The 11,726-nt window shown below is 31.5% G+C and overlaps 1 protein-coding gene across 1 annotated transcript; it reads left to right on the top strand.

Annotated features, from left to right (window-relative positions):
- Positions 1 to 8,982: 8,982 nt before the first annotated feature.
- LOC137812139 (uncharacterized) lies at positions 8,983 to 10,090 on the top strand. The gene has a single exon (XM_068614049.2). The coding sequence runs from the start codon at positions 9,190 to 9,192 to the stop codon at positions 9,694 to 9,696; it is 507 nt and encodes a 168-aa protein (XP_068470150.1). The 5' UTR covers positions 8,983 to 9,189; the 3' UTR covers positions 9,697 to 10,090.
- Positions 10,091 to 11,726: the final 1,636 nt, after the last annotated feature.

Below are 11,726 nucleotides of genomic sequence, written 5' to 3'. Positions count from 1 at the left end.
TCTTTTCTAAAGCACTCTTTTGAATTAATAGAATTGGATTCAACCTAAAACTAGTGTAGTAGTATCGTACAGTGAATAAAATTGTGTTGAATCGTTTTCGTGCATTCCTTTTCTGCATGCAACTGCCACACCCTTACATTTAGACATATTTTACTTCATTGACTTTTTCCCTAATCATTTATCTTTCCAGGAAAATATATCTTCCCCATTTCTCACTACTTCAATCAATTTTCATTCCGAGTATAGCATATGTAATTGATATAATTTCATCATCTATACTCTTTATTACAATTTTTTTCCCCATATTCTTCCCAAAAAAATATTATTTTGACACCCACTTTTTGCATTGCTCTAAATTACACTTTTCAAATGATAGAGATTATGAAATGTAAAAAGATATTTTTGTTATTTGAAGAGGTATAGTTTGAAGCAAAAGGTGTCAAATTATCATTGCTCATTCCTCCCCCACTACTCTGACTCCATTTTCATTTAAGATAAAATGATACATGAGAATCATTTTCCTACAACCAAATTACAACTCTCAATAATATTATTTTAATATTTTTTATATTATTTAATTATAAATTTACTCTTTATATATATATATATATTAATTCATTTTATCAATAAGAGTTATATACCAGGGTTTTGAAAGTATTATTTTTTTTTCATTTATCTAACAATTCTATACTCAACCTTTTTAAATCTTTTACTTCTAATCCCCCAAATCTTTCCTTTTTTTTATATGTGATCCCATGATATATCTTTCTAATTTCGTGGCCACCTCCATATAAATTTCAATTAAATCTTTTTAATCCACTTGTCCATCATTAATGACATCTTGAAGAACGAAAGATAATATAGGGGCCATATACCCCTAAAAGAGTATTGATTAAACAAACCCTAACTCCAAAACGACAAATATTTTCCTGCTAGTTTTTTCTTGAATTTACTAACGAGTACCTCTTAGAAACTAGCTTTTCTTTAGTTTTCTCCTATCCATAGGCCAAAGTATTTAAGCGCTATGGGCATAATGCTGCAATTCAATAGCATAAAAACCTCTCCAACTCAATAGGAAGAATTGTTTTCACGCACACTACCTCTTATTGGATATATAAATATAATTGTTGACGTGTCAGTGATCTCTTGGTTACTTCAAGTCTCCTTCCTCCTATGATGATGCTCGGTCTGCTGAGGAATTACCTGCAAAAGGTACTCTGACGCTCAAGTGAGTGTTCTGATTTAAGAGTGTATTATAGTAAAATGGTTAAAACGTACATTACTCCTTCACAGAGGGTTCTATTTATAATATTGGTTTATGGGCCCTGACTTTGATGGGTCGTATATCAGTCATTATTTGACATGCATCGTGGTCCCCTATTATCAGGGATCTGCATCTTTTAGTTAATCTGTTTTAGCTGGTTTGTCAGAGATATTCCCGTATATTTCGGGATGCACCTTGACTCATTCAACGCTACTTGTAACTGTTGTTACTTATTGCATTTCTTATGTTCTTTGACTCGGGCGGTTGGTCACTGAGACCGAGACTGATTCATCCGATACCGACCAGTACACTTGTCCCCAAGCTCGAAGAAACTAATTTTTGAAGATTTGGAGATGATCGTTGGAGTTTTCGAGGTGAGATATGATCGTTGGGAGCATTAAATGTTTGGCAGAGGTGTGACATTTGCTTTTTTAAAATAAAGACGTCGTTTTGATGAACATTGTTCAATCAGATATATCTAACGGTTGAGATTTTGTGTCGTTTCGTATGCAGAATGATGTGAACCATTAGATGGATATGGATCTAACGACTCCAAACAGATGACACAATAACCTCTCTCCTCTACTTTCCTATAAATAGGGCAACATTTGAATGAAGTAGGGTTTACACTTTCTTTGCTGCTATAGAGTTTACGATGTGTGCTCCGAGTGTCGAGTCTTTCAACTTACTTTCACTCTTCATACATCAGCATAGGAAGAAGGAGACTTGAAGTAACCAAGAGATCACTGACACGTCAGTAATTGTACATCCAGTCACAGGTACTATTTGGCCCCCTTAGCCTATACAGGTACATTCACTATTCCAACTATCGAAGAAGGAACATGGATGATTATTCCAACTGTTTGGACCTCTCAACCTGTATTACACAATCTAGAATACAAATTTCTATTCCAAATTATAAAATTTGGAATTGATAATTTAAGATTTTTTTATAATATTAAACTGCAAGACGAAAATATACGAGTTATGTGGGTCAGCCTACCCCACCCCACACTTGATCCATACAAATTGTGGATTTTGCAAGACAAACTTAAGTGGATCAACAAGTTGAAATAAACAATTTATCCCACATTTTTTGTATTGGACCGGGGACGAGTCCTTCTGTCCATCCCACTTTACCATCCCTTAAAGAAAAGAAAGTGTTATCAAAGAAGTAAAGTACCAAAAGGGAAATATTAGTAGTTAGTAATTACTGACATAAAACCTTATCCTATTTTTCTTCAAAAATGACTTGTAGAAAGGGAGACCATTTTGATTGAAATATTTTTATGCATTTATTTAAATTTAAGTGAAGAAATGCTTTTATGTGAATTTCACCCCAAAGCTAAATATTTTTTTGTCTATGATGGATTGTTATCAAACAAAATGAAAATTGACTTTTTTTATACACACATTTTAAAGGTGCATTCCAAAGTTAAAAGGGATATTCTTTTGCTTTACCATTTTGTTGATTACATTTTCTATTTTCACATAGCAAAACACCATGAAAAAAAAAAGATGTCCATTTGTCGATAAGTTTTTTTCTCATTTGGTATACAACAGAATTAAAGGTTAACCACCATGTTAAATGGATTCGGTGAGTTGAGATTACACCTAACTTAATTTTTTATGAATTTTAATTCATTTACTTAATAATATTTTTTTAATTATAATCAATAAGAGATGGGGTCAACTCATTTTCATGATATTGTTAACTAAGTTAGGAAACAAAATATATTTAAATAAATTAACTTATCTAATCTAACGGTGAGTCTAGTTTAATTATAAAAAAAATTAACTCATAAAAAATAAGTCAGATCGAATTGACATAATTTTAATTTAATTTGTGATGAGTCATCTAGAAGAGCTAGGTTGACTCACTTGACATCCTTAAATAAAATAATAAAATAAAATAATCACAAAATATTTTTATTCACGTACATTTTTTTATAACGGATATCTACGTCATTTTGTATACATCTTTCCTTGATCTCATTTTATCAACATAAACGAACATCTAATTAAAGCAAGGTTAATTATTTTTTTTTTGCATGAGATCAATTTTGATATGAACCATCATTTATTTTTAAATCCCAAATTATTCTTGTTAACTTTTCTAGATTTTCGTTTAGGAATAAAAAAAGACTTCTAGAAAATATTATTATGCTGCAGATTTTTATATAAAAAACATATTTCAGTTCTAAATTTATATATCTAAAATTGTTTTATTCGTATTATAGATATAAATATCTGGAAAAATAAAAGTAAAACATATATTTTCTTTGCGGTGTTGGAAGAATTAGCCTTAAAGCAAACTCCAAAAAGCCCAGACCAAATCTACAGGAAACTGAAACGAAATCCAGCATACACATTGGAAAACGTGCCCATTTTATGCATTTTTCTTGTATCCTTGGAGGGGTCATGAACCTTCATATTTGTTTTCGATCAAAATTTTCCTGCAACTTCATATCTTACTCTTGTATATATAGTTTTTAATTTCAATAATATCTTCTTGAATATTTATTTTAATTTTAATAATATTTTTTTTGAATATGATAGAGAGTGTGGTATATTCTTCTTCATTTTTAAGTAATTGTAGTTGTTTGTAGTGTTTGATGGTGACTAATAGTGAAAATTAATGGTTGATATAAATTTTATAGTGTTTTTAGTAGTGTTAACTGTGATTTTATTTGTTATTTTTTTCAAATTTTGGAAGCCACAAAATTTAGAAAAAGAGAAACTTAGCCAGGTACAAAAAAATGAAGTATAAAATTAAAAAAAAATTATCTTCGCATTGAAATTGTTGAATATAATTAATCTTCTTGTCAACCACATCTCACATACACTCAAATGATGGAGCTGCTCTCTCAAATACTGTGATTAAAGAATAATAGAAGGGTTGTGGTTGGAAGAAAAATATACGACTGAAATAGATATGGATGAAAATGTGGGGGCAGCTAAAATGATTTAGGAAGGTGAGATTATGGTTTATTTAGAATTATTTAAAAATTTAAAAAAGGTTAAAATCCATTTTGTACAATTAATATGGAGGTGCAAAGGTATGGAGATAGAGATTGTAAGGATCGAGAAAAATAGTTTTAGAGTAGAAGTGATATAATTAAAATGACACCTGAATATTTTACTATTAAATTTAAAAGAGCATATAAATAAAAATTCAGTTATTCATGTTTCATTTTAAAAGAACCATTATCTTTCTAAAAACTCCATTTTCTTTTCCTCTGCCTTTTCTCTACGATTCTGACAACCTCGCTCATCAGTTTGACGATTGAAGTACGTCATTAAACTCCTGGTAGCGAAGACTACAAAACTGTCCGATTAGAATCTCTGATAGAGTAAGTTCAATTTTGACTCCTTTTCCTTTGAGTTGGTTTTGATATAGTTAGGTTTGTCTTTATTTTAAGCTTGTGTGTGATGCTTTTATCTTCAGAAATAGTCTCAGTTAGCTCAAGGTTCTAGTGGTATAATTAAATTTTTTTATCAAGACTATGTGGTGCAGGTTAGGCTACCATTGAGCTTTTGATAGTTTGGAGCTCTTAAGGAGCATCTGCTCAAATTCAGGTAAGAGAAGCTGGTTTTATTTTTTTAAATTCTCTAGGTTAAAAGTTTTGGATATAGGGTGAAAAGGTCATCAATTTCAATTTTTACTTGCAAAATTGTCTCTTTTGAAAAGTAAATAATATATTAACTAAAAAGATTGATTTTGAATATTTTATATTGAGTTTAAGATGAATATATCGTTGAAAATATAATTGTATGATAAAGCAATATGTGATTTTGTTACACATTGAGAAATGAAATTATAATTTTTGTTTGTTCACCAACTAAATTGCAACCTATTTATATATTAAAAAGAATGCGAGTGGCGGGTGGGGAATATAACTTTGCAATGAGATGTAAATTTGTGAAGTGAGTGTTGAAGTTAAGTTGGCATCCAAACAGAGGAAATTCACATCACATGATTCCCACTAACACATACATCTCCACCTATTAAATACTGGACCCACATTATGGATGTGACATAACTCAAATTAACCTCTAATTAAATACTACTTTCAACTGCATCTCTTCTTTTTCCCAAATCCCACAACCTACCTTCCCTATTAAATTAAAAGTTCCACAACACACAATATTCTAAATCATTTCAATCACCCAAAACTTTCTACCTCCCTAAGAGATTAGGACAAATCACTTTCTTCCATGTCATTATCTTACTTTTGAATTTTAGTTTTTTACTTAAAGCTTCTTTGAACTTTGTAGCAACTGCTACATAACAAGGAATAAAACTACACCCTCCAATGACATTTTGGTGCCATTCATGACAAAATAACGTGTTTGTCACTGTGTATCTGTCATTCAGTTAGTTGAGTCCAAAAAAAGAAGTATAACATTTCAAGTGCAAATTTTTATAGCTTATAATATAAGAGATGAATGTAACATGATCCCTATAGATAGTATTAGGTGTCTTTCTGAGGTACGTAGGTAGTACTACCGTTTTGGTTTCGTTTCAGCTGTCTCATTAAATTTTGCATGGATCCCATATAAGTCAGTATAGTGACAATTTATGTGTAAACATTACCTAACAATTATTATCTCCATTTTTAATTGAATTGGTCTAATTTAAAAAAAAAAATCAAAATAGACATATTTTAAAAAATTTACTCATATGAGTAAGTAGTACCTTAATGACACAATTACATGGATAAGTTGTATTAGTATGACACGATTTTATACACGATATAAGTTTGAATTTGTGAAAGTGAAATCATGTTAGTTTGACACAATTCGAGTGGAAAAGGAGAAATCGTGTTTCACATACACAAATTTGATTAATATTAATCTAGATTTGTTCAAGCACAACTTTAGTACATTATGATTTGAACTAAATTCATATAATACTGACACAACTGTTATTTCATTATTAAATTGAAATTGTACACATTTATACTATTATTTTATTATTTATGTTAATATTCATTTTATATAGAAAATATTAATATGTTAATATTAATTGTTTGAATAAAAATATTATTTATGAAATATAAAAAATATTATATATACAATTATTAAAAAAATAAGACCAATAGGTAATTTTATAAAAAATATAACAAAGTAAAATAGGTTAATCATATAGAAATTATTATAAGGATTGTATTAGGGATAACATGAAAATTAGCATATTAGTTTTATATAGTTATATATTAATATTTATTTGATTATTTTGTGTATAGTGGGAGAAAGTGGAGCTATAAATCGATAGTACAAAATAAAAATAAAATTAATAATGAAAATTGGAAGTAAATTTTACTATCAATCTTGTCTATATGAACAATTACTTCTATTATGTCTTTCACTCTCAAATAAAGAACATTTTTTTGTCTTATTTGGAATTGATTCATTCATTCTTTTATGGATATTATGAGTATTTAGTCTTTCTGATTTGTGTCATTGCATCATGTGTAAGTAGACCAATAATCATCACTTTAAATTGGATGAAATTGGACCTTTTAAGCTTAGTAAATATTGTGAAGACGGTACACAAGCAACAAATGTCGTTAGCTGTAAATGACAAAAATGAACAAATAACAATGACATGAAGACAAAGTAGTTGAAGAGCTTGAACATCTTCAACTTTGGATTTTTGAACCTATTGTTAAAATTGGAAACAATATGGTGTAGGCAATATTGTTTGGAACTTCGACATTCACCGCTCCATTTGCATACAATTTGACATCATCTGTGTATTGTTATTGGCTCATAATGCCCTCATAAAGACTCAATAATGAAGGTGACAATGATAATAAGAAAGACAATAATGGTGATCCACCTCCAACTTCACCTATTTCAACCATTACCCTCCATGAAGGCTTAGAAGACAAACAAGAATACCACATTGTGACACTTCCTCTAATAGATAAATTACTTAATGTAATGTAACAATATTCATATTGTAATCTAATTACAATTTTCTTTATTAATTTTTCCTCTTTTTTTCATTTTGCGGTGAAATTTATAACTTCATTTTTTTTTCCAATTTTCCTACATTTAATTATTAATTTCAATATTTTTAATATATATTTTTTGTTATAATTTCTTAAAATTACCTACTCTTATTTATTTCCCAATTACACAATATTATTTTTTAATTTCACAATTAATATTTTCATGTAAAATAATTTATACTAAAATATCAAACACTTTCTTTATAAATAATACATTACGTTGTACAAATTTCACGCAGAAAACGTGTACTGGTACATGACTTTAATTTAATATAAAAGCAATTGAAATCGTTCTAACTTCATTTGAAATAAAATAAAATAATATATATATATATATATATATATATATATAAAATCTCAATTATTATTATAGTCATTGGTCCAAACACAACTTCTTCTCTCATCTTCTCATTCTGAATTTATGTATATGACCTCATTTTTACAAATTCAAACTCTGTTATTTATGTAGGATTTTTTAACATTCATATCATGGTAGGACGACTTGTTCATGTGAATAAAATTTTCAAAATCTATCCATATCGACAATTTTTTTTTTTAAATTGCACCAATTATTTTCCCATTACCTCTAAGAAAGTGGTGATTAATTACAAGTGAAGGTTGGGGCGCTAAGTGAGTTTTGTACTGTGCTAATAATGTTCATGTCTTGCTATGATTACCTCATCAATATGAATATGGTAATGGTACTAATGGACAGAATAAAAAAGTGGATGTACTTGACATTAATTCAATGTATAACGTATGAAAGATGAGCAAAATGGTGAAATTCCATGTATGAAAAGAAAGAAAAGGAAACGGATAATGCATCTGGAAGGGTTGCTCTTGGAGTTGTGGCTAGTAGACAAACACATTGGCCATAGTCAAAGCACTTCACAAACCCAAAAGCCATTTCACTTCACTTTCCAATGAAAACCACAATCCACATGGTTTTGCTTGGGGATATTGAACGATCAAACTCCTCCTATTACAAAATCTCCTCTCTGCTGTACCCCATTTCCCAGCTCTCATACCTCTTTTCACTCCAAACAAAACACATTCTCTTTCTCTCATTCACTGGCCCTACTCCACCACCCTTCTCAACCAAACTTTACTCTCAAATAATTAATTAATAATATTCATTCAAGAGTCTACATGTGCCAACCTTTTATTCAGACACATATGTCTTTTCTTTCATCACACATTCAAAAGGTCCTAAGTTTTTTTTATTGCTAAGAACTCCCATCCTTCAATATATCATTAGTATCCCAGTCTTTTAGCCCCGACCTAATATTATTGAACTCAATAAAAGGAAGAGAGTGTTAGCTAGAGGGATTAGGGTAGGGTCCCTAAATAATGTGTCAAAAGCCAAACTACAGGGTGTTATCCAATTATTCATCCCGTGAATTTCCTCTCACCAATTCAATACAGCCAAACAAAAACTAACAAATTTGAAAAACAGGGAGGAAATCTTTAATATACATACACCATTCTTATTTATTAGATTAGAATATTTTCAATTCTACGCGACTTGGTATTGTATTAAACCGTATTATTATCTAAAAACATATATGTACACAAATTACATGAACTTGAGTTCCACTGATAAATTTAACGATAAAGTATAATCAGATCGTAGTGTGAGAGCATGATCCAATTATAAGTTCACCATATATACGAGTGTGTGTATATGTAAACTATACATTGATTAGTGTATAGTACTGATTCCCCTTCTCTAATTATTAAAGATGTGGTAAAATGAGAAAGGAGGAAAGATAATCTGAATTCTGAAATAGAGAAATAGTTTTGATCCCCACAGTATATTATTTACGGTTTCTAACATCAGCTCCACCTTTGTCCATTATCCTCGCTCGAGAAGACATCAATGCTAAAAAAGGGAGGGAGAAAGCCATGATAAACTGCATAAGGTGTTGCATCTCTTGCATCCTCCCATGTGGGGCTCTCGACGTCATTCGCATAGTGCACTCCAATGGCCGAGTTGAGGAATTCACAGGCACCATCAAGGCCAGGGATGTCATGAAGGCACACCCCAAACACGTCCTCAAGAAGCCATGCTCCGCAGCCGCCGACGCCACTGCTGTCCACAAGATCGTGGTGGTGCCACCCGATGCAGAGCTCCAACGTGGGAAGATTTACTTCCTCATGCCACTCCCTCCCTCTCCTCCTCCTCCGCTGGAGAAGAACCAGCAGAGAAGGAGGAAGAAGAAGGAACAGAGAGAGAGAAGTAGGAACAACACCAACGTGTCCCTGACGATGACTAGCTTGCTTGTCTCTGATCGCTACTTGACTGATATACTCTCAGAGAAAGTGTCAACGCAAAGAGAGAGAAGAAGAGGGCGTGTTGCAGTGTGGAGGCCTCACTTGGAGAGCATTTCTGAGTCACCTTCTCATCTGTAACACTTCTTGTCTGTCATGTCTATATGGTTATAATCCTCATATTACAGGCTGCCAACCCCATTTCTTAAAAAAATATAATTTTCTTCTTCTTCATCTTTTTTTTTTTTTCTGTTACTTTGCTTCTGCAAAGCCCGTTGTGTACATAGGTTGTCCATATTATTATGGGGTTTGTTAATGAGTTGGAGAGTTTAGACCATAATTGGGTATGTTTTGTACAAGGTTTTAAGAAATCATTTGTGACCATGACTTGAGTCACAACATCAAGGTTTTCAAGATTTCCGATATAAAGGGTTCTACACCTATGTGGACCGTATTCATCTGTAGTTTTCTGGCAATATTTGAGGATACCATGTAACTGCGACTATAATTTAGAATCTTAGTTTTGACAGCATAATTTTGAGTTTTTCATGGTTGTGTTTCAGTTGGTGGGGGCAGATAATTGATGAAACAGAGTTATAATTTTGTAATTTTCTGGAAAGAGGTGAAGCAAGCGTAGAACTTTATATGGGTTTCAACTATTTTGCTTTTAATTGTTGAAGCTTGGAATTTAGAATCTAGTGCAGGGAACAAAGATAAACTATGATTGAGGTACAGAATGACCAGAGCTACATTCCTGCTTCCACTGTGTTACACTGTCATTTGTAATTCTTAGTGGATCACAATGGAAGGTGATTGCGACACGATAGATATTATGCTTTTGCTAGTAGCAGTGGAGTATTTTATTTACCACTATTCTTATTGTTTCACAAGGGAAAATGACACAGTAGTTCGTCGGTGTCAGTCACCCTTTAGGGAGAGACAGTGACATGATGCTGCAAATGCAATCACTTTCTATACAGTTTTAAGTTGTTGTCATGACAGAATTAAATTCATGTTGATAGCTTTTTTTTTTTTTTTCTGAAGTGGGAAAAAAGAAGAAATTCTTTTGGACCCTCAAATGGGGAGGACAGATTCATTCATCATCAGTTATGCAGTGCAAAGCCATGTTGTACTTCACCCCACTACTAGTTAGGGGGGGGAAAGAAGTAAAGGGAAAAGTGTGGTTGGATCAAGAAAAGTCCAAAGGGATAAATTTGTGGTAAAAGGAATTGAAAGTCCCCACACTGCTTTCCCATTATATTCTAATAATGCAATGTTATGCTAAGTTGCATAATGAGGGGGCTAGGACTTTAGTTTAAGCATTTTGTTCTTTTGGGTATGGAAATGATTGGGAACTGGTTTGGTTAGTGGCAGTGGCATCCTGCAAAGGTGATTAGCACAGTAGAGTTTGACCTCTAGGATTGGATTGTCTGGATGAAATGAGCCTTGAGCAAATCTCAATTCTAGGTTGTTTCTGCTTCTGATTTTCTTGATAGAGTAAAGTCTATTAAATGAATGAACCATTGCAATGTGATATGGCTAAATTCATCAAGTGGAACCAGTAGAGATCTATTTTACAAAAATTATGCAGAGTAAGTTTATGTGTAGACTAATATATAAAGTTGCTAAATTGTTTTGTTATTCATCGGAAAACGGTGTTCGACAACTAAACCTTTATGAACTAACAGAATTTTGCTGTTCATCTTGTGATACGTCAGTGTCATCAGTAGTTTAGGGGTGAAAATTAAGCATTTTCCTGTTTTCCTAACCCGAGAGTGTATTACTAAAATTTTATATCAGATTTTTATGGGGACAGTTATCGTGCTTTTGCTTATATGGAAATGAATTGACATGGGAACAAATAACTGGTGACCATGTTGAGACTCATTGATTAGCATTTTTTTTATTCTGATGAGAAAAAGAATTTGAGAGAAAAAGTATTTCTTTTTAATGTGATTTGATTAAGGATAGAAAGAGAAAGAGAAAAAGCAAAGGGTCTCATTAAAAAGAATCTTTCTTTTGGTAAGGAAAAAAAAGAAGGAAGGTGAGATAACAAAAGACTTTAAAATTGCAATTTTTATATATTTTTTTAAGAGGATGCTTATATTGTTATTTGTTTTCAGTTTGAAGTCAATTTTTGTTTGGTAGAGGGAAAAACTATACAACTATTT

Source organism: Phaseolus vulgaris, chromosome 2 (assembly GCF_051622355.1).
Source record: "Phaseolus vulgaris cultivar YP4 chromosome 2, ASM5162235v1, whole genome shotgun sequence".
In the NCBI taxonomy this organism is placed as follows: domain Eukaryota; kingdom Viridiplantae; phylum Streptophyta; class Magnoliopsida; order Fabales; family Fabaceae; genus Phaseolus; species Phaseolus vulgaris.
Note: the sequence above shows the minus strand (reverse complement) of the source record. Positions and strands in the feature narration are given on the sequence as shown.